The sequence below is a fragment of the Lytechinus pictus genome, chromosome 7 (assembly GCF_037042905.1).
Source record: "Lytechinus pictus isolate F3 Inbred chromosome 7, Lp3.0, whole genome shotgun sequence".
Taxonomy (NCBI): Eukaryota; Metazoa; Echinodermata; class Echinoidea; order Temnopleuroida; family Toxopneustidae; genus Lytechinus; species Lytechinus pictus.
Window position 1 is genome coordinate 21,674,953 of NC_087251.1, and position 25,140 is coordinate 21,700,092.

The following is a 25,140-nucleotide window of genomic DNA, read 5'->3' on the forward strand; positions in this document are numbered from 1 at the left end:
TAGTCATTTTTCAAATGAATGTTTCAAATGCTTCAGGCCCTTTCTGTAATAAAGAGGAAACTTTAAAAATCAAGTTTGGTTTAATGCACTTCAAAATACAATATCTCACACACAACAACTTTCCCCTCATTTTTCATATGATTGTCAAAGAGATTTAATAATGTTCCCTCTTTCTCCATATCTGAAAGGAACACACAACTTTCTCTCATTCTTCATGTATGCCGCTAAAAAAAATATAAAAAAGATGGCCATCAATTGTTCATACCTGAAAGAGGCTTCACTTATGTAGACCCTTTACATTCCCCAATTAACTATGTCTTAATGGACTTCAGAGCTCTTCCTAATTCTTCTTTATATCTGAAAAGGGATCGACAAGATTCCCGTCTTGTCTGAAAATGGGCTTCCTAATTCCACTCATTCACTTTAGATTAATACAGATAAGACAAAAGGATACAACTGTTGGTAGAACTCCAGCTGAGACCTCTTAATGCGGTTTGCATTGATGGCTGTCGCCCTCACAAGGCCAGGTAAAACACGATAGTCCACCACTGCCCCATCAAACAGAGGACCAAAGAATGGCACCTGATGACAAGGACATAACAAAAATAAATAAACAAGTGTAAGGAATGCTTTGGAATAAACAAGAATAAACAAGATTAAGCACTTGAGTTTACTGTAATATTTGTTTTTAAACCAAACACATTGTCCCTTATTCTGAACAAACTATGGTCTAAAGTTGGGGTTTCACTAAGGGTAGACGAATGCAGCACAAAATGAGAAAAATGAAACAGAAAGTGTAAGCACAGTTTTGATAATTTTGGCTTTCCACACATTTAGTGCATACTTTGACCATGACTTGTATTAAACTTGACTTTAAAAAGGGCCACTGGCTTTCATTTACAGCATAGTTAAGTTGATTATGTTTAAATAGATACATTTCATGTACTGTCATATCATATTGTTATGAATGATCAATTCCATTTTTATGAATATGCATTTATGTGCAAAATGGTCCAGAAGGCTTGAAATGCATCACAAAATGTCTGCAATCAACATCATTGTTTTATAATTAAAAAACATAGTGGCTGTTTACATATCAGAAATATTTTTCATATTTGCAACTGATAATTCTATGTGCTGCAGGGCCAAGCATATCTAAATATCTACACTGCTATTGTAGATGAGTCTGTTACATGTAAACTGTACAATAAAAGCATAAGACCATACTTCATTTTCAACATGACAAGTACAAGATGCAAATGCTGCTAAGCATGGAAGACTTTGACAATCATAAACATTATGATATATCTTAATGATGATATATCACTAATAAAGTGGTAGAAATGGCTTTCTTGCGTGGGAAGAATAATCACTTTGGAACCAAGAATACAGTTGATGCCAAAATATTTCTTTTGTTCGCCCCAATCTCGGAGAACAAGAGAAGCAAGAGAATTCTCTTGCAATTCAGACAAGGCAAGATGATGGATGTGCATCCATTTTTATGAGCAATCTTTGCCTACATGCATTCTATTCCTGCAAAGGGTGAACAACCCCTTCGATGGATGACTTGAAATCTCTTAATTGCCGCTTTTCTCTGGCGTTCCTGCAACAAATGAATAATTTAACAAGGATTTTCCCGAGCAAAGGAACTCTGGTGCGTGTTTAAAGACATATTCTCACAGACTCACAGTATAAGTTGTGTCATTGTGTTGCGTGTTTTCAAGCTTTAATAGGTTCCTATTATTAGTGCTGAACATGCAGTAAGACCTTCCAAAGAGTCAATGACCGATGATGTGTACTATGTTGAAAATCATATAGTCTCATTTAATATACATCAGCATCGGAAGCCTGGGCCATTAAGACCTTTATCAATGTTATAAATATTAGCAAAGCTTCAGAAAAGCTCCATATCAGAGTTATAACACCGGTGGCAACCTTCTTTTGCCTAAAGTTTGCTAGATACAGAAATTAGAAGACTGCTTACAAAATATGAGGTTTTCACAAATGTCATCATTCCAAAACACAGAGTTTTTCTTCAAAATTTTGAGAGGTTTTATCAACTCACTGATGATAAAAACCTAAATTTCATGTTCAATGATACTTTGTTTTTACTTTGGTCATATGAATAAATCAATAAATCAATCAAATAATGAAAGAACAAATTAATAATGAATAAAAAGAATAAACAAAATACAAATGGATAAATTTCAAATGAAACTGAGAGAAAAACATAATGAATCAAACAATAAAATATGAATGATGAATTAACAACAAAACATCAATAAATTACGTATGAATGGATTAATTATTTATTTAACAAATGAATGATGACTGAAGCAAAGAATAAAAAATAATTGAACAAATTACCAAATGAATAAACAAATTGAACTGCATGCAAGATGATTTCTTTCATCACACAGAGAAAATTGGAATTGAAAAAAAGAATATCACTGTAGATTAATACCACCATCCCAAATGAAGTGTGGGCGTGCCACATTTCATAAGCAGTGATTGAAAAATAAAGAGGATTGCCTTGCAATACTTGAAGATCATTTATTGTAAAAGAAAATAATAAGCTGTTACTAAAACAGCAGTTTCCAAAATACAAGTGTCAAATTTAAGAAAACTGTTTAATATGATGTAGTCAAATCGGCATGATTTTCTGTTGCTTGATATGAACATGACATGAAAAAGTCATAAATTCCAGTTTTGAAATGTATTTAATAAACAAAGACATATTCATCCTATAATACATATTGGCTCAATTTAATTTTGCACATCGTTGGCCAGGGGTCAACTCGCTAAAGCAGATGTCAAATATGATGGTAAAATTTATTGTAGTTCAGAAATAGACTGAAAAATTCATGAAGAATTATAAGTGAAATGACAGATACCATGTACCTTGCACACCTATCTTTTAATTCAAAGATAGTTTGACAATTAACATTATCAGTTTATTTTAACAAATAGATTTTCAAAAAATTCATCAAAATCTGATGTTGCATGAATTTTGTTATAGCATTTTGGAGTTCTACTCAATTTCGCACAACATTCATTCGTATGAACATAAAAGAGGAACTGGTGACATCACACAACAACCATTTCTTTATATTTATTAAATCTGAAATAATTCAGTGTTTATTTTTTCTATAATGTACAACGTACTTTGATTCCACCTTGAACATGTGGATTCAGCATCATTGTAACTTATTACGATTCAATAAAGAGCTTTTTCATAAAGAATTCTATAGAGAATGAAAAACCTACTATTTCATATGATAAAACTCATCATTAATTCCATGTATGAGTGTGTGAAATCAATTTTGCATTATCACCCATGTCCTAAAAAACAAGTAACCTGGGGGGCGTTTCATCAAACAATTAGTCGGTGGTTTTCTCCGACTAAATGTGATTTTCACCGACTAATTTCATTTTCACCGACAATTTTGCCATCACCGACTAAATTCCATTTCATGAAAATTTGTCGGTGATTTTCTCCGACAAATTATTGGAAACCACCGACTAATTTTGTCGGTGGCCTTCACCTACCGACAAAACTTATTTTCACCGACTAATCCAATTTTCACCGACTAATCAGCCTTTTGAGGGCCTTTGCAGCTAAAATCGATAAATTTCAGTTGATTTTGAATATAACATTTCAATAAATTGCTTATTTTTCATTTCATTGAGAAAATTCAAAGAAAATGTATTTATTTTTAGTCAATGACAAATAAAAAGTAGACATTTCAAGAATAATATTTTCATCTTTAAAACTATATTATATCAATCAATACATAGGAAACATCTTCAAATGTACACATTTTTTCAAACATAATTTTCTTTAACCCAAATAAATCATTGTGCATTTTTTAATCAATAATGTCTGATAATGTCTGAAAAATGCGACCTCATTGACTTTTGTACAAGTTTTTTCAATGTTCATTAGTGTTGTTGGTGTTGCTGCTGCTGTTGTCATCGTGATTGCTGGAATTGCTGTTTGTTTTTGCTGCTCTTGGTGTTGTGGGTGTGGTTGTTGCATCTCCTGGTGCAATTAGTTATTTTTGCTACTGATGTTGCTCAAGGTGTTGCCTGTGTGGTTGCTGTTGTCATCGCTGCTACTGGGGCTGTTTACGAGTGTGGCTGTTGCATCTCCTGATGCATCTATTGATGTTGTCGCTTGTGTTGTTGCTTGTATGATTGCTTGTTAGAATCCTTGCTGTTGGCTTTGTTTCTACTGTCGTTGTTGCTACTGCTGTTGATGTTTACCACTGTGGTTGTTGCATCTCTTGATGAAGTTATTTATGTTGCGCCCGATGTTCCCTGCATGGTTGTTGGAGCTCCTGCTGCTGTTGATGTTGTCGGTGTGGTTGTTGCATCTCTTACTGCAGTTGTAGTTTCAGCTGCTGATGCTGTTGTTGCTCCTGCTGCTGTCCATGTTCATTGAAGTAACTAAAATGGATTTAATTTATAGAGCATGTGATATTTTATTAATAAAGATATCAATTTCCATCATTATTGATATCAGTCATTTATTCTTAATTTAATTATCATTGTTAAAACTTACATTTTTTTATTTATAATGTTTGAAATAAGAACTTTAAGTTCTAAATGGTTAAAATATTGTCACCAAAGCCTTATTAAACAATGAAAACAAAAAAGTTAATAACAAAGAAATGCATAAGAAAATGATTAAAATTTCCTCTTTTTTTATACACAATTGATTTTAATGACTTGGGTTTTTCTCATTGGTTTACCAAAGAAAGGGAGTCAAAATCCAAAATTATCACATTTGGTCTTTATTTCTTGAGCCAAATGCTGATTTCATGCAAGAGTCACGTTATCATATTAAATAAATAAAAAAAACATCAGGAACAGCAGCATGATTTCTGAAGCGAGTGCACAATCAACAGGCAAGATCCTGAGGCACCCCCCCCCCTACCAAGATCATTTGAATTAATGAGGTTTCATGACTGCTTTTGTAGGCATTACATTTATACAGGCCTACAAGAGATATAATTTTTTTTTTTGGGGGGGGATGGGGGGGGGGGTAATCTTCCAGTGTTACTCCCATACAAAGCAGATGGTGATGGGGCGGGGGGGGGGGGGTCTAATAGGAATGCAGAACAATGGAACATTCATTTACTACTTTGGCAATAGAAAGCAAGTCACACAATCTAGCATTGATTGATATTGGTTGTTTTACAACTGTCCAATAAATATCACCATTAATCAATTAAGCATCTAAGCACTTATAGATGTCATTGTTTTCAAATATTTGAGTAGAACAAATAAAGAAGAGAGCAGTACCAGTAATTTAATATTTTTTTTAATGTGACTTTACTTTCTTCGCCAAAGTGAGGCAGTCATAATTAAGTGTGTTTTAACTTACAAGTGACATCACATTTCCTGCCTTCTTGTCTGGCTCTCCTAAACCTTCAACCATTTATACTTGTGTAACTTTGTATCTCATGTCTGTCTGAAAAGTTTGGTTGAAGCCTCCACCTGAAGGAAAAATAGTATTGAAATAACTAATTAAAATATTTGCCATAATCTGGTATTTCTTCTCACATGTATATGTACATGTCTAAAAACAGGAAATAAAACATCTTTTGATTACCAGGTTTCATATAGAAGGGGGTAAATAAAGGGTTCAAGTTTTTATTATGTTAATAAAAAATACAAACAATAGTAAATGACATATGCTCTGGCTGAGAAACTTAAAAAGTGAAATTATTCCTCACAATGTAGCTTGTATGTACGTACACATGAGCAAGTAGTGCTAAATGGATTGAGGGGTGAGAGCAGGGGCTCCGGAAACCGGGGGGGGGGGGGGGGTGCATGTTAGCTGCAGGGTCAGCGGAACGGTTTTTACAGTGAGCGGGCTGACCATGCAAAAAATCGTAACCAGATGGTCATTTCATATTTTTCAGCCCCCGCACTGTTTTCCAAAACCATGTACAAAAATGTAAAATTGACCATCTGCTTATGATTTTTTGCATTGGTCAGCCCCCCCCCCCCCACTTTCGGCTCAGCCCCCTCACTTTCAAAACCGTTCTGCTGACCCTGCAGCTAACATGCAAAATATATTGAATCTATTATGTCTTTCATGCTTATGTAATGTTTGCATTTCAAACTGACTTTAAATAGAAAATCTGGTCACAGTCCGATTTCATTGTCATTGATGTGGGTTTTTATGATTTTACATTCTGCAACCAAAACAATATCCTTCATTATTTTTTAATCATTATCGCATTTTACTAGTCTACATGTTACCTGTGGTTGAATTTCAATCTCAGTATTTCTTCACCCATTGCCAAATCTTCTGTCACATGTTCATCAGATTGGCCGCTGGCACATTCCTTGCTGTAGTAGACCAGTCAGAGCCTTGCTTTCTAGTTCCAGATCCGTCTTCTTCTGCATACTGTTCAAATGTCCATAGTCTGAAATTAAAATATTAATAATATCACATTGTTATACATGTAGCAAAGAAAATATGTAGATTTACAGTGATCATTAAAAAATACTGCACTTTCAATGAATATTGTTGACATTTCATAAAGGGGAATGATCGAATATACCAATCATTTTTCTTCTTTTATTATCCTAAAATTTATAGAATTTACCAACAATCGGTCAACAATTTATCCTTGTTAATTCATATAATTTTCACTTGATTATAAACAAGACGGTAATTAACACATTAACCATACAAAATAGTAAAACAGCTTTTTCAATAATTTTTTTTTTTATTCAAAAATAAAAAGAAAAGTTTTTTTCTAACTCAATTGCGCTTGGATACCTTGCCGGTTAAAAGCCACGATCAAATTAATAAAAAATATGAATAGGCTCCTAATTCATAACTGCAGCAAATTGCATCCCCATCAAACTGTCAACTATTTCTGGACTGTGACCTTTGTTCAATGGAACTTTAATATGAGATTCAAGGCAGAAAAATACTTGGGATTGATGAGATCCATTCCATATTCTCCTATATTTTTTTCTAATGAAGAGACCTTTAACCTTTACATGCTATTTAAGGTTAGGTATGACTAGACTCTAACTTTATGTGGTACGACAGTATTTTTCAAAAAATACATTAAGAGACATTATCAACAATAATTTAATTTATATACCCCAATAACACCGATGCTATTGCAGATTCATGCTAAATAGTAATTTGTCTAAAAAATTGACTTAGAAAAATAAAAGCAAAACAAACTTCATAATCGCACACAAATGAAGAGCATTATTTCGTCTCCCCCAAATTGGACGATCAATTTTTTTTTTTAAAGGGAGCTATGCAATGGCTCATTTCACTTGGGTGCGCAAAGTCAAAGATAATTTAAGATAGATCTAGGCCTATAAGCTATCTAGTACGGCCACGGGCCGGGTGCACTATTTAAAACTTAGATCTAATAATTTTTTTATATCTAGATTTTAATTTTTATTGGGTGTGAACGCACCTCTGCCACAATCGCATCACCCCCCCCCCCCCGAATCCTCGCCAGCTGTCGAGAGCCTTCACTTTATTCGACTTGTGACTTGCTAAGGCTAAGCCCACCCAAGGGTTCATTACATGCCGCCGCGCACAGAAAATTCAAGCCATAGAAGTCGTGTATTGTGGTCTGTGGACCCAAAAAGTGAGATCCCAGCACGCGCGACCCACTAGTTAGAAATCCACTGCCAAACGCGGTTCGTGGTGCGAGGTTAGTATACTAATACTAACCTCGCAATACGTGTGAGTGGGCTAAGCCTACATTAATAGTTGAGAACATCCACTTTACAAATTTACCACTCACACTATTACCATGTGATTTAGCTCCTGTTCAATTCCAATATATGTAACACAGAATTAGGATGGCCCCATTGGATATGTGTACATTTACAATTGCACACGCTGGTTTGCCTGGTGATCAAGGATATCTCCGACCACACCGAGCAACAAAATTATTACAAAACCAAAGGAAATGAAAAAATATGATTTGCAACATAGAATGACATAAAGGTAGAACAATATAAAGAATTCTCTTTGCAAAATTTATAAAATTGCAGCCATGTGCGGATCATAAAAACGTGACAGCCGTGAGCCGTGTCGTTAGTTTGGACCTGAGATAGTTCTACAGACACAGAAACACGGGTATGGGACTGGACTGGATTTTGTACTGTCAAGTTCACCGATCGTATCGACAGGGGTCCTGCCAGAAGATCCTCTTTTCTTGTAATTCATTTGATAATCACGCACAACGAATAATTCAATCACCTTACATACAATATGAACGATATTTTGAAGGGTTTTACTTACGGTAAAATCCTCATTCACCTCTACGAGGACCTTCGCTTCTTCTCATTTCGTCGTTTCATTTCGAATCGTCGCGGCGAAAACATCAACCAATTTTACATCTTTTTCACGACTTTGAGAGTGGGCGCGGCCTAATTAGTCAGCGAACCTCGTTCAAGACGATTTGTAAAATAAAAATTCTCTGACAATAGTCAGAGAAGCTCCGAGAGTTTGATGAAACGAATTTTTGTCAGCGCTGACTAAATTGTCAGCGCTGACAATTTTAGTCAGCGCTGACAGTTGTCGGACAAAAATATTGATGAAACACCCCCCTGGACTCTCTTTCATTGTTCTTTTTTTTATTTTCTATTTGAACAAAGGTGATATACCAAAAAAATGCAATAATTGCCTATGGAAAATATGTGAAATTTTCAATTGATATAATTTTCTTATTTAACATCCAGTCTTAATGAAATTATCAGTGATATGCTTGTTTGAATTTTTCTGTATTCCTGCAAGTTAAATCCTTGATTGAGCAGACTCAAGCTTTATGCAATGTCACAGGAATATCATTTAGGCTGGCATCACTTGACCTGAAAAATCATACAAGACCCATAGGCTTTAATAATCTGCTTCCTTATAGTTTCATTAAAAAGTCACTTTTGACGAACTCCATCTCCTTTGCTTTATCAAATGAATTTATTATTGCCTACTCCAATAGTAATCATTACAAAGAGGTAGCACATAAATTCTGCTGTTTTTCTATTAAGGTATTACACTATTTGTACAAGCTTTGTCAATTTTCAACAGAGTGCTCAATTTTAATAGAATGTTACATTGAAAGTACTGAAGAAATATAAAATCATTACAGCCAATGCCATAACATTCTGAACAACAATTACATAAATGAATTCACTTATACTCAACATCTTCCTCCATTAAATTATTAACTTATTTTTAATCAAACACATCACTATTATCATAATAATAACAATCAATATTACCATCCCCATAATCACCATTAACATCAACAACATCATCAACATCATGATAAACATCATTATTCCACTGCCAACATCCTCATCATTGCCAACATCTCCCCACCACAACCACCAAATCCATCGTCTTCGTCATCATCATCATCATCATTGCCGTCGTCATTGTCATCATCATCAATATCATCTTAATAACAATCCCAATCATCACCCATCTTTATCTCCATTTTCATCATCATCATCACCATCATCACCACCATCATCATCATCACCTCCATCAACATTATCTGCATCATAATAATCAAATCACTGAGTCAAAATTTTTCCATCTTTAGATAAAACAAAGTCGTCCTCTCTATAAGTACAGTTAAGATTAGAAAACATGAATCTAGATACTCACATCTCCTTTTCGCTGGATTTGTATCCTGAATAGCTGGTTCTTCAGAGGGTAGATCACAATGATCACATCTCCAAACTCTGTTGCTATGATACCTCTTCTATAATCCCTGGAATGCTCCGACCAAACAATGTGGACTTCATCATTACCAAGGTGACGCATCTATACAATAAAAGTACACAGAAAACAATAAACTATATTACATATTTTGTGGTGGAATTATTTTCATGACTTAACAGCCAAGGAAGTTACCATTTTCTGACAAATTTTAATATGTAGCATTTGATTTTATGTAATTTCATGTTGACATTACTGATTAATGCTCAGGACAACAGAGACTGCATAATCACCAATGTGCAAAAGATTTTACATGAACCTGTTGGCCAGTAAGCATGACTCCTCATCCCATGTAATTCTTTGTGAAACAGCCCCCCTAGACCAAGTACACCCACCTTCTTGTTGAGGTCTGTTCCTGATGGCATCCTTGTAGAGACATGAAAGATGACCTCGGTTGTAGAGGTAGCATAGTAAGGTGCAGTCTCACCTGTGCTCCCATTCTTCTGCAGGCCTCCCATGAAACCTGGGTGGGTGCTCAAGTCAACCTTCGTTTAAAAAAAAAATCAAGGGGTGTATCATGAAATACAGTCTTGGTTTTCTAAAGATATTCATTTATAAACTAATGAAATCCTAGAACCCGATTGGATAATAGCATAATAATAATAATATTCCGCATTTATATAGCGCTTAACACATCGGAACGACGTCTCTACGCGCTTTACAGATATATTATTACCCCGGTCATCGGATCCTTGCATGCCCGCATACAATGTATGCACCTTCTCCACTCCCTGGGGAGCATTCCAACAAAGAGAGTTCTAAGACTCAATTGCTAGGCATACTCCATAGGCTTTCGCATCCTACCGGGTACCCATTTAACACCTGGGTGGAGAGTGGCAAATTGTGGATTGAGGCCTTGCCAAAGGACGCATACATACATGTGGGTGAAGGTCAACTACACGATGTTACCTTGATGTGCCTCCAAAGACAGCCAAAAGGTTTTTAGTCAAACATGACACAGGAAACTAATGAGTTATTTTGTGCTATAGAAGGGCAAGGAAAATCTAATTAATAAATATTTGATTGGCAGCACATAAAACTAGAGATATTACAAGTCTACTAGCCATTAAAATATACACAAAAAAAAAGGGCTGGACTTGTCTATATCTAGGCACTTTCGAAATTCACCTAGCTAATGGTATGCCATGGTTATATCAGTTTCTCAATATAAATAGCAATGGCAAGGATTTTCCGATTTTATACGAACTTTAATGATAGTTTATTTTATGTCATGCACTTAGAAATTATTACTAATTCAGTTTCCCCAACATGTAAAGATCATAATGTCCTGTAATTGCACAGGCAGTAAGAGCAGAGTGTTGTATGATAATAGGCACTGCATAATCATAAAGTTTTGTAAATGCATTTAAGTAGTAAGTACAGGATATTGAGCATCCATAAACACTTGCATGATAGCTCATGGGAAATGCATCCATCATTCTGAGCTACTGATCGCATGCATTATAGATTGTGCATATTTTGCATTAAAATTTGTTTTTGTTACAACTTCATGGAAAGGAAGCAAAAAATACTCAAAACCCATAATAGGCTGGCTAACGAATTTAAGTTTTCTATACACTATGAAAAAGCAGTACCTATAACCTAAACTTTGAAATATACATAAAGCTTGGTGCAATTGCGAATAACAACCATTGTGCCTTCTTGGTCCAGTAAAGAATATTTCATGAAGAAATTCAGAGAATAAAGGGTTTGGAGTGTGATATTACATTAAGCATAAAGCTTGATTACTGTCCAAGACTTAATGAAACTTTCACCAGTCAGAAAAAAAAATGTCTTACAAAATATGTGCATCTTTGATTTGATTGAATTGTATGATTTCATTTCATGAATTCTCAGAGAGAAACCTTAAAAAAAATCATTTTGTAAATTCTGAACTCTAAATTTTCTATTTTGACTCGTTAAAGAGAACCTTCAATGGCAATTTATTGAATTATTTGTCTGGGTTGTCTGAAATGTAGAAGGTAGTGATGTTTACAAAGAAAGTCTATAAATAACAAGCAAAGGCAACGAATAGCGCTGTACAAGTAACCATCAATTTTTTTTTTTTGATATTCAAGTTATAGATTTCTTACCTCCCATCCCAGTCCAGATATGAAGTTCTCATAGGCATTGCTTCCTCCACTGTTAGACAAAACAGATTGTTTATCCTCCTGGCCTTCTGCCACATACAGCACTGCTATCTTGTGAGTCTCCCGGCTGAAAAAATGTATCAAGTGAATAATAACTATTGGTAAACCTTGTTACATAAAAGTTACAAGCAATAGTACAATTAAGCGAGATTGGGATTTGATGGCAAAGCATGTGCAATCGATGATAAATATTCAATATATCTCTTTATGCCAAACCCCTCTGACACAGCCCACATATCGCAATACTTGACATTTCATTTTTTTCTTTGACAGGTTTTTCTCAAACAAGAGAGTTTAAAATGCTATTATTTCTATTTCACTATCTCTGTTGATTACTCAGAACCTTAAGATACATATTTTCAGGGTCTATGTGAAGTAACAGTATATATCTTGGGACTTATTTAAGGCATGATTTTAAATGGTTTGTTCATTAAACCAACTGGTATGAAACCAAATATCAATAAGCATCAATCATCTTTTGAAATTATCACTTCACTAAAGGTATGCGTATTACTCACTCCACAAAGGATGCTATAATAATGACAAGTCAAATTATGATGATGTTGAATTCAAGATTAAAAAAGTGAATTTTAAAGTTCAAATAATAAAACCTTCTTCCATTATGATTAATTCTTTTAAGATATCCTTAGATTGTTCAATAGTGACAGATATTAAAGAAGAAGTAATGCGTGCATACCATTGCCTGGAGTCAAGGTTCTTGAGTTCTCTGGCAAACTGTTCATTCTTCTTCACAATGTCAACTTCATCCCTTAAATAAAGAATTTGAGAAAGGACAAATGAAGAAAAAAAAGATAAACAATTGCAATTATTCTGGAATTGTAAATTTATGCAAGCAAATCCATTCTGATACAAGGCAAAAGCTCATCTGCCTCAATAGGCCGGCCAAACAATATGTAGTAAAAAAAATAAATAAATAAATAAACATGCATATACAATCATCCTAAACAATCCTAGTGATCAATGGAAATAAGATATACAGCATTGGACATGGACCATATGAAATTCATGTTCACTTATTTTCAAGTGTTCAAATAACACGACACCCCTTTCATAGATAGACTACAATATATGTACACATTAATTGAAAAAAATAATTTCAAAATGAATGTTCAATTGATATATATATATTTCTCAATTTAACCATACACCTTAAAGATAAAATCATATACTATAAACATGCATCATACAATTGGTCAAATATGAACCAGGATTTATTTTTGTTCTCACAGAAATGATATCAAGAAGATAAATTGTCTTAATTGTATATTCAACACACAACTGGGTTTGGTATCATTCTTTTCTATTCGATTTATCATTTGACCATACTTCTCAATGACACATGTTTTGATCATAAATCATATGCTTGTATCAGAAACCATATAACTTGGACATACAAACTAGATAACAATACCTCTTATCCCAGTTCATTAGGCCTAGTTGGCTGACCAGCTGCCGACATAGGTAAAACTGAGACTCTGGATCTTTGTGTGCAGTTTGCCAGCATTCTTCAGCAACCATGCTGCAAAAAGTAAAACAAAGCAATCAAGGTTAACTATTCACATCTACATGTATCAAACAGAAATAATTATTATGAGAGCTTGTTGCATTCCGATGAGCCTAGACAAAATAAAAAAGTTTAAAGATGAACAAGTAAAATATGTACATTGACATCCTAGGATGAAGTTGTAGGCAACATTATGCCTTCACAAATGCAGTGACAAGTTTCTTAACTGAAAACTTACGTTGCCTCTCAATTGCAAGAACTCACGCTTACATAAGCTTGGCAGCAGTCAATTAGAATAAGTTAACTGACTAATCAAACAATATACTTACTAACAAATTACACCAAATAATACACTAACAAACAAACCAAATATAAAATCAACCAACCCATTGAATACCTACCAACAAAATATACAAAAGTGTAATAAAATAACCAACTGCATACCTCACAACCTACAAAAACACAAACTTACCAACCAATCTACTACCCAAACAAACTTATCAACCAACAAACCAATAAACTAACCAACCAAACCCAAAAAAAAGACAGTCTAGATATTTTCATACAATATTTTCCCTGAAAATCAAAGCATCAATAGTTTTTTTCATACCTTTCTACCTCCCCATATCGCTCCACATATTCAGCCTCCTTGTCGCACTGTTTGAGCAAGGCACCCCTGGCATAGGTCTCCATATCACTACACATGTCTACTGGCGCGGGGAAGGGAAAGTTGAGGGGAATCCCCGGTCGAAGCAAACACTCGGGGCTGGTGAAACCGATGTATTGCTCCAGCTGAAACAAAAATACCAAAAGATTGATCATTCTTAAAACAACTAATCTTCTATCAAAACAACTTTATCCATTTGTCTTCATAAACTTTGAAATACTAAATACATAATTACATGTAATAAATACTACAAAAAAATAAACTAAGCAAAAACTATATTCCGGTAGATATCACTAAAAAACACCCACCTCATTGAGTACATCTAAAGAGTCTCCTTCCTCTTGCCATGATGGTACAGTACTCCTGGATTTCTTATTGTTGGTGATGATATCAACAGAGAGCTTCCGAGATTTAGGTGCCATCCAGAATACAGAGTCTACCTGATCATCAGGAGGAGGGGCAACAGGTGGCTTCTCTCTTGTCACTGGGATTGTTAAAGAATGATATCATAAGGATTACAATTAGAGCCTCGCAGCAAGAGATATATCAATAATGATTCTTATTTGATCAGCAGAAAGCTTTTGAGACTCGGGTGCCATCTAAATTAAAACAGTCCATCTGGGGTCTGGTACATAAAACTATTGAAAGAATTGTGCTGAATTTCTTAAGGGTATAATGGAAATATATGAGGCAGTGCTTTTTAACCATTTTTTGAGGCCCCACTTGGACATTTTGAGAAAAAACATTAAGGCCAACCTTTATTCTTATCAATTAGAAGCCCATTTCCCCATTTTTTTATTGTGAAAAATTCTAATAAAACAACATGACAAATGAAAACATAGAACAAAGTGTTGGGTAATCATCTGATCCACAACATAATAACATTGCTTTCACTTATCCCCACATTTGAAATTCATGGTGTGGTCTATATGATTATTCAATATTTTTCTTATTCGGAGATAAAATCAAATTCATTTTGATATGACATAAATGTTAATCTAAGATGTGTCTTTTAACACCAGATAGTTTTCGTTCTTGATTTTTTTTAATATCCTTAGTTGACCACGCAGCAAAACTGAGAAAGTTGTGAGGCACACTGGAGAGAAGCACATATCTATGAATTGTGCTTGCAAAGCATCACAATTTATCATTCAGATATGCACAAAAAACTTTATCATCAATAAATCATTCAATATGCCACTACTCTTTCATATTTTGGTCCATTATTTACAACTATTATAAGTTATTATGTAATTCCAAACTTTCACTCACTAAATATGCAACTACACACTTAGTCTATATGCAAAGAAAATATTGGCTGAATCATGTCATCGTCATATCATATCATTACTTTGTGTTAATCATGCTAAAAGTGTGAAGAAATATTAATAAAATCTGAATAATAACACAGGGATACAGTGATTTCATAAATTTCTTACAACAAATACACATGTTCATGCAATGCTTACAATATACAGTACCCTTTTATACCCCCATCTCACTAGGAAGGCGATCGTGGCGACCATGGCGATCTGTGTAAATCCCGCAAATCGTAGCAGAATCTTCCTCGAATTCTATTTTTAGCCTGCGAGACGATTGCACTGCAACTTCTATGCGACCGACCTGCGCTGAAGGCGATGGTAATACGCTGAAAGTACGACGATGCCACTTTCTTGCGACGATTCGAGGCAGATGTGATGCGCTGCTTCTGCGATCAAAGCGATCGTACAACGAGGCTCATACGCTAATTAGGACCTCGGTACGGTGGTGCTACGAATGAAGCGATTATGTTACGTTCACGATGGGCTCTTGAAACGATTTCAAGCAATCGGCATACTAATCGCAGCACATGACACATTTTACAGTCGATTGCCAACCTCCGACCAACATGGATGTCCAGAATTTGGTTGGACTTATACATCTTGGCATTCTAAAAGAACATCAGTTAAAAGTTGAATGCGAGGACAGGAGAAGGAGGATGCCAAAAAGATACAGGGTCCGATCCTGGCTGTCACCTAAGTCATTATACAATATTTTTAAAATTTCATTCAAAAGATGTCGATGAGCCTAATAGTTAATATGAGGGATGCATCCAGAATTTCATAAAAGAACATACAAATCTTTGATATTCTGTTTATTTTTTTCCACAAAAGTTTGTCACTCAAAAATATTTGGTAAATTCCTTTCAAATTTGCTGACAAGAAGTAGTCTACTGATGTGAGAGCACTCATAAAAAGGGAGGGGGAGGGGGGCACAATGCCAGAATCTCCCTAAAGATTGCCTTTCCCAATCAATACATTAGTGATCGAATCAATTAACAAAATTTGATGTTGTCTACTGTTAGTGTGGTTACAATTCAATTTATTTTCAAAACATAATCAATTTATTTATTTCTGCAGAGGTAACCCATTTCGTCATCACGACATGTGAGCGTCTTTTTTCTCTTTCCAGCTGGCTCAGCAGTAAGATTTTCATCCTCCTCCTGTACCCCCTCCTCTTCCTCCTCTACCTCCTCCTCCTCTACCACCACCATAACCCCTTGATCTTCGTCTTCGACCGCCGGCCTAAGAGGGGTAGCTTGGGCAGCTTTCCCTTTTCTGGTCCTTTTTCTGGGAGGTATGTTTGAAAACGCCGTGGTATCGCCTCGTAATCAGTTGCAAATATGATAATCAGCTACCATCGGCACGGCGTTTTATAGCAGCGCGGACGGTTGTTGCGCAATCGCTGCCCAGTCATCAGCGGCGTAGCAAAAGCGCAACGCGAACGCCTGTAGCGGGCTGAGAACGTGTGCCACATGCCACCCAAAGAAGGAAGCGTCGTGGTGGAAGCTGTGTGAAGCGTGTCGAGCGCAAGGCAGTCGCCTTGTAAACGGAAGCAGCGTAGCAGAATTGTCTTGGGAACGGGCCTGAAAACCACGGGCGATCGGTGCCGCTTTTAATGCGCTTATACTACGCTTTATGTGTTGGGGCTCCGTTACAGCTACGAATATGTCGTTTGTAATACGCTCATGACTCGATTGTGATGCGCTTTAGCACCTCCGGGATCTCGCTACGTAAGTTTTGAACATGTTCAAAATTTTGTGGCGACCAGGAAGATGATGGCGATCCTTGCCGCTTCAGAAAAGATCAAGGTACGACGGAGAAGATCGAAAAGATCAAGGCACGATCAAGCTACGTTATACCACGCTTTGTCGATTTTTGACGATCGCAGTGGAATCGCCATCTAGTGAGATGGGGGTATTAAATCGGAAGAAATCGCACTACAGAAGCCTTTGCCAAAATGATTACCATTACACAACTGATTTTCAAAGGGTGAATTGTGACCTGGATTCCTCCTTGTTTACAGATTCAGTGTACATTACACAGGATGTGGAGAGAGGATTATAGATGTAATTTACTTCATGTCTGAGGGTAAATTTCAGTTTGATTGACAGGTGGAATGGGGGAAGATGCTATTTTGGTAGATTTCTTGTTGATTTCATTATTAATTGATTATTTGCTTGTACATTACATTCTACAATCCTATACAAATAATGAATGTTTATAAGTGCAATGGACAGAATACTTCATGAGGTGAAAGATGAAATGATCCATTCAACGAGGCGTAGCCGAGTTGAATGGATCATTATTTCATCTTTCACCGTATGAAATATTCTGTCCATTGCACGAATGAAAAAACATTCATTATTTGGCATATTTCGATGCAAAACATGCTCATGCAGTGCGAGTTCAATCTGTTGATTGTTACATCATTACAACATGCGCACTGCTGGTGCATGAGCTGCAGTCTCGGTGCGCGAGTGCAATGGACAAAATCATATAGATCTAAAATTGCACGATGAATTGATCCAAAATTGCACGGTTGATGACGTCATTGCAAAATGGGCTGAATGAACGATATCAAACAACCAATCAAATCACAAGGGTCTATCTAGGTGTCATATAAAGCTTTTTAATTGATAGTTAATTTCTGCATTGCTGATGGTACATTTCCAGGTGACTTTCTGAACAGTTGACACACTATTTTGTGCTTCACTTTTATTTCTTCCATCTTCCAAGTTTGGTTTTATGACACAAAATATTATTGGCAGAAAAAATCTGCTGAAAACTGCTTATCTAATAAAAGAGAGCCAATGGAGTAAATTAGAGAGTCAAAAGGGGCCTAAGCTTTCGATCCTAGCAGAATCTTCGTCGAAGGCAAAATGACAAACAAATAAAGTGGAACAAACATAATATAGACCATAGACATGCAACAACAACACTAGAAACAAGGAGACAAAAAGGGCATTAGAAAGTTGTGATGACCAATCAGGTTAGAGAAGGGGATGAAAGCAAAAGAGTAGGTAGACACAAAGGGAAGTCAGTGTAGGTAAGGCCAGTAAAAGACCCTAAGCTGTGAGGGATCAAGACAATTGAGCAGGCAACATCAAACAGGATCTGGAACAAAACAGTGATAGGGGGTGTGAGGAAGAGACGAATAACCCCGGCTTCTATATTTACTCTACCCTTTTAGGCAATATGCTTCTCCCTTTTCATATATACTGTACATGTCTTTTTTCTACTATATAGCATTATGGTTTTTCCCCTCACCCCTAGCGGATTTACAATACTAGTTACACTATATATTTATATATATGTGTATGTTTTTTTTTTTTTTTTGCTTTATCATTTATACTTATATGTCTTTTGTACTTTATCAGTTGTTCCCCTTTCTTTCCCCTTTTTCCCCCACTCTTATGCACCAGTTTATTATGCCTTTCTTTGTAACCTGTTTGACCCACCTCTCACTAATTCTCTTGTTATTCATCTCTTCCTCACACCCCCTATCACTGTTTTGTTCCAGATCCTGTTTGATGTTGCCTGCCCAATTGTCTTGATCCCTCACAGCTTAGGGTCTTTTACTGGCCTTACTTACACTGACTTCCCTTTGTGTCTGCCTACTCCTTTGCTTTCATCCCCTTCTCTAACCTGATTGGTCATCACAACTTTCTAATGCCCTTTTTGTCTCCTTGTTTCTAGTGTTGCTGTTGCATGTCTATGGTCTATATTATGTTTGTTCCACTTTAATTGTTGTCATTTTGCCTCCGACTCTGCTAGGATCGAAAGCTTAGGCCCCTTTTGACTCTACAAAATGTTATTATAAAAAAACCAGGAGACCAGAATGCCCCAAGTTCTCATATCCAATTCTGTGAATTTATAGAATAGAAGATTTAATATTACATCAATGAAATGGAATGAAATAGAAAAAATATTATGTTTTCATACAAACAAGGTGTTATATATTAGGAATGAGATTCCCAATTAGTGGGCTTTTGCTCATTACTGCTTTCATACATCAACATGACAACTGTTAAAAATATACATTACAAACAACAGAATAACCCAGCCTATCATAGAATGACAACTAATGAGACTAAATGACAATCAGCTAAAGTGGAAATGAGAAAGTTTTGATTTGACCAAATGGCAATTCCAACAAACGGACAGACTGTGAACCCAAATGGTAATTGCGTTTCTTTGATCAAATGATTACACTCTTACCTAGTCTTGTTGGTTTAGCCTTGCAGTCAGCCGGTCCATAGATAATCCTCCCGTCCCATGCAAACTTCCCTGATACATTCCTTATGATAGCTCTCAAGTCTGATGTGGCTAGGGAAAGTTGCGACTCAGATCCATCATCCTACATAAATAAAGGTTTTTTTTTTTAATTAGTGGAGAATGAATGTATTCTTTACATTTCCCCATCTATTTTCTCAATTCAAATTTGGTTCAATTCAAACACAAGACAAAACAATGAGCAAAGACAAAGGGCAAACCAGGGATCCGTTGTATAAAAGTTGATATTATGGTAACTTTGCCATCCAATGGTAACTTGCATAGAATCCTTGATTCTGATTGGCCGTTGATCATCGCTACCATGGTAGTTACCCCGGATGGCCAAGTTACCATAATAGTAACTTTTATGCAACGGGCCCCAGACCCCCCAAAATGTTAAAACAGTGATATAAGCAACATAGTTGATTTCTATACACATTTTCACTTGGCTGTGACAGAATGGGTAAATATACCAGTAGCCGCTCCTTTTAAAACTGACCTTCATATCATATTTCCTACTAAATAATGCCAATTGGTTTCCTTCAGGAATAACCCAATTCAAATAGCCAACAAAGTCACATGTAATCCATCTTTTTGTCAATTGATTTTCAGGAGTTTTTAAAAAATTTTCTTTCTGCATGTTTTGAAGGCTTGTTTCCTCAAATCAACATTGAATAGAAAACACGACTGCAGACCAGACCAAACTCACCAATGGAGGAATCTGTATCAGAGTGATCAAGGCAGCATCATTGTATATGAAGAATTGCACATTTTCTGCCTCAAAGAGACGTGGCGTGATGTCATCTGTGTCAAAGTTTGGCAGGTCATCAACCTCATTCACGAGTGACGTAACACAAGCTGGTCCCCCACCAAGAGGAAAGTGGTTTATCTTGTCGATCAACTGTGTAAGGACCTAAGATATAAACAGGGGAAGGTTTCATGAAGTAACGTTAATCATTTCACTAACAAACTTGCAATCAGCCAATCAGATGCAATGATTTCCGTAGCTTGTAATATTGTCAGTGAATGTCAATGACAAATTGTTTCATGAAACATTCCAAGATAAATGAGGGCTGTAAAAAAGCTGTGTATTAGATACCACATAAATTAAAACACAAATTTTGCACATACATTTTTAGCACAAATCTTGAGTGTACATATTTTTGGAATAGAACTAAATAAGGGAAAGTTTGCATTTGGGGACTGAGTCACATGTGTCGTACAGTGATTTTATAGCTTTGGCCCAAATACATAAAAAATCAAATGGTTTGAATAAAGCCAATAACTTTTGCACTGAAATAAACCAAAGGTGCTAACAAACTAGAACAACAGTTTGAGTCATGTTATATCAATCAGTAGTGGTTATGTGACTGATTTGGCCGTTCAAAACCTTAATGGTACTATGATCAGCTATTGTTGTGCCTGGAAGCGGCTGACTACAATCAGGGTAATAACAATAAGCATCTTGAGCACTCTTCAGAGTGGATATGAGTATGATAGCAGTTCATTATCATCATCATCATCATCACCACCACCACCACCACCACTATCATCATCATCATCATCATCATCATCATCACCACCACCACCACCACCACCATCATCATCATCATCACCATCATCATCACCATCATCATCATCATCATCATCATTTTCAATAAGAGTTGTTCTTCGAATTATGGATTAGAGTGTTCAAGACGATTAACTGGAAAACTCATTGTTCAAGGGTAATAGTAACACATCACACATAATGAATGTGTGAAGGGTTGACTTACCGTTCTGGCTGTTAGTCTTGTGAGTTCTGATGAAAATGAAGATTGCACTTGATATGTAGACTGGGATTGAGATTCACCTGGAAAATAAAATTATTTAAAAAAATATAACGCATCATCAAATCACTCATGAACTCTAAGCTCATTTACTCATACCCCCAACCTTCCATTCTATTTGCCTTGTAATTGAATGAACTATGATGAAATTGAATGAACTATGATGAAATTGAATGAACTATGATGAAATTGAATGAACTATGATGAAAGACTGAATCTGGCCCATCAGTATTTTCAGGGCAAGGTATAGGATACGAGTATAGGGCTCACTTGTCTTTTTTTTTATCTACCAATCTACCAACCTTTAATTCCACTTAAAATTATGCTTACAAAAGTATCTTATTGTTATGAGGGCAAGGGTTGTTGGATTGGTATATGGACAAGTGTCATTATCACTCACTTTCTACTGGTAGAAATTTAGGGGCATGATACACAAGCCATGCAAAGTCACACAAGTCACACAAGTTCTGGCAATGAAAACAGGTTTGTAAAGCAATCCCAGCATTTTTTTTATTGTCATAAGGGAAAGTAGCACTGGTTAGGTGAGGTAAACAAGCATTGAGTGCAGGATAAATTATTTCAAGCGGCACAAACCTCCAAAATGACAACACTGGAGTCGACTCTTAAATTCATCCACCTCCATCCTCTCCATTACAAGTAAATTTGTAAAACAAGTGGAATGCCTCTGGCCGTCTCACCTGCATCACGCGATTCAATATAGCAGCAGTGCTGATTTTGAAAACTACTATAACTCGCACAAGATGTTCAGTGATACTTGGTTACTCTTATTTCCACGTTTTATGAACTAGACCCATACACTTATAGAGATATGATGGTAATTCAACAAATACCCTCAACGTGGCCAAAGTTCATTGACCTTACATGACCTTTGACCTTGATCATGTGACCTGAAACTCGCACAGGATGTTCAGTGATACTTGATTACTCTTATGTCCAAGTTTCAAGAGAAAGATCCATCAACTTTCCAAGTTATGATGGTAATTCAACAGATACCCCCATTATGGCCAAAGTTCATTGACCTTTGACCTTGGTCATGTGACCTAAAATGCGCAAAGGATGTTCAGTGATACTTCATTACTCTTATGTCCAAGTTTTATGAACTAGACCAACACACTTTCAAAGTTATGGCGGTAATTCAACAAATACCCCAATTTGACCAAAGTTCATTGACCCTAAATGACCTTTGACCTTGATCATGTGACCTGAAACTTGCATAGGATGTTCAGTAATACTTGATTACTATTATGTCCAAGTTTCATGAATCAGATCCATAAACTTTTAAAGTTATGATGGTAAATCTACAGATACCCCCAATTCGGCCAAAGTTCATTGACCCTAAATGACCATTGACCTTGGTCATGTGACGTGAAACTCATGCAGGATGTTCAGTGATACTTGATTAACTTTATGTATAAGTTTCATGAACTAGGTCCATATATTTTCTAAGTTATGATGACATTTCAAAAACTTAACCTTAGGTTAAGATTTTGATGTTGATTCCCCCAACATGGTCTAAGTTCATTGACCCTAAATGACCATTGACCATGGTCATGTGACATGAAACTCAGGCAGGATGTTCAGTAATACTTGATTAAGCTTATGGCCAAGTTTCATGAACTAGGTCCATATACTTTCTAAGTTATGCTGTCATTTCAAAAACTTAACCTCAGGTTAAGATTTGGTGTTGACGCCGCCGCCGCCGTCGCCGCCGCCGCCGTCGGAAAAGCGGCGCCTATAGTCTCACTCTGCTATGCAGGTGAGACAAAAACTAATAATTCAAAGGGGTTTTCTTTTCTAGGTATTTACCATCATCAAAGATATAATCTGAGAATTCTTACGGAAAGTTTGAGGCACGATGCAGAATATCACCATTTTTAGGGATGCCAAGTTTACTTGAGGATTGCAGTCTGGCAACACTAGCATAGAGAAATTGATTGTGTATAACTTTTTATGTAAACGAAACTACCACCCTTTCATTTATTTGACAATTGTACTTCTATACAATCATTGTTAAACATGGAAGTCCTTACCCTCATCAAAGATATAATCTGAGAATTCCATGGGGGCATTTTTGAGCGTATGGTGTAGGATATTACCATCCTTGAGAGAGTCTAGGTTGATATGAGGATCATAGTCTGGTGATGCTAGCTCAGAGAAGTTGATTGAGTATGGCCCTTCTGTAGGTACACCGTCAACAGCCATCTGCAACACCTGCCATCAGAAGAGACATCAAGGATAATTACAAACAGGATGGTATCTGAATCTGGTCTTGAAAATCAATGAAGTTTTATGTTGGCTTTGTGCTCACATGAACACAAAATACTAGCTATGCAAATTTTAGTTAAAAAAATGAATTAAGAATTAAAAGTATTTTGGGTGGTGTAAGTATTCTATACTTTTCAGCTATATACATGTACATGTGTAAAATGGTGTATAATATGATTTTGGAGAAAAGGGAATTTTCATGAAAAGTGCCACATTTTCTTTTTTACATTAGGATAAAATGCTGCAAAAGAGGAACCGGTGGCATCTCAAGAGAAAGCAACAGGGAAAACTTTTTGTTCATGATGCACATCACGGATATAGCATACACAAATAGGCTGGGTCCAAGATCAGAGAATGATCAAATTGTGTATGACACTTAATCTTACCTTGAATACTGTGTGTAAGAGTGGTTTAGCCTCTCTCTTCGACTTGCTCTCTGTGCCTTCAAGAAGAGATGAGAGCGGGATAGATATACACCACTCAGATAGGCAGAACATCAGAGACACAATCAGCTAGTAAAACAAACATATCGAGAAAAACAATGCCCAAGTTATTTTTTCATCTCCTCCTCCTAAAATCATGCATGACCAATAGCTCATTTTTTCTTTAATATTACACTGCAACACATCAAAATATTTCATTACACATATTCATAAGAAATTGTCCATAAAGCCCTCTTTCCACAATATTTGCATTCCTTGTTATAATCATGGTTTAAATGAATCACTGAATGGATGAATGAATTGATGAATGTATGTACAAAATATAACTAATAATATCTGATAGATAAATTTCTTCTTCAAATCTAATTCACAATTCACCTTCTTATCCTCTTCTTGTTCAGTCATCTCTGTACTGGATAATAAGCTGGCTATTGTCATTGCTATAATCTGTTTCAAATGAAAAGAACACAAAAAAAGGGTTTTAATACATAAAAGTTAAAATAAACTTTGATTATTGAAATATTTTAATGTAAAATCAGGGCCCTGTGGCATAAAAGTTACTACATGTATTATGGTAACTTTGCCATCCAGTGGTAACTACCATGGTAACGATGATCAACAGCCAATCAGAATCAAGGATTCCATGCAAGTTACCTTTGAATGGCAAAGTTTTATGCAACAGGGCCCTGAATGGGTCATGAAGCACAACATGGGACTTTACTTTTTGCACTCTTTATTTTATGAAAATTCCTTGTGCCAAACCTCATCACGGTGCGACATGGCAGTTATTGTTAGGAGCCTTTAGCAATCACGTAGGTGAAAAATCTAACATTTAAATTCAAACGACTGTCACATGTAG

At 35.9% G+C, this 25,140-nt stretch overlaps 1 protein-coding gene across 1 annotated transcript in view; it reads right to left on the minus strand.

Moving 5' to 3' along the window:
- The window catches only part of LOC129264753 (ral GTPase-activating protein subunit alpha-1-like), a 98,548-nt gene that overhangs the window by 25,983 nt on the left and 47,425 nt on the right, over positions 1-25,140 (minus strand). Inside the window, exons 27-40 of the mRNA XM_064102201.1 lie at positions 24,660-24,728; positions 24,225-24,350; positions 23,604-23,784; positions 21,499-21,575; positions 20,433-20,636; positions 19,670-19,808; positions 14,438-14,613; positions 14,073-14,254; positions 13,370-13,477; positions 12,635-12,706; positions 11,881-12,004; positions 10,123-10,272; positions 9,674-9,832; positions 455-582 (exon numbers count right to left, since the gene is read on the minus strand). Coding sequence (XP_063958271.1) covers positions 455-582; positions 9,674-9,832; positions 10,123-10,272; positions 11,881-12,004; positions 12,635-12,706; positions 13,370-13,477; positions 14,073-14,254; positions 14,438-14,613; positions 19,670-19,808; positions 20,433-20,636; positions 21,499-21,575; positions 23,604-23,784; positions 24,225-24,350; positions 24,660-24,728 — 1,895 coding nt within the window. The remainder of the gene's footprint in view (positions 1-454; positions 583-9,673; positions 9,833-10,122; positions 10,273-11,880; positions 12,005-12,634; positions 12,707-13,369; positions 13,478-14,072; positions 14,255-14,437; positions 14,614-19,669; positions 19,809-20,432; positions 20,637-21,498; positions 21,576-23,603; positions 23,785-24,224; positions 24,351-24,659; positions 24,729-25,140) is intronic.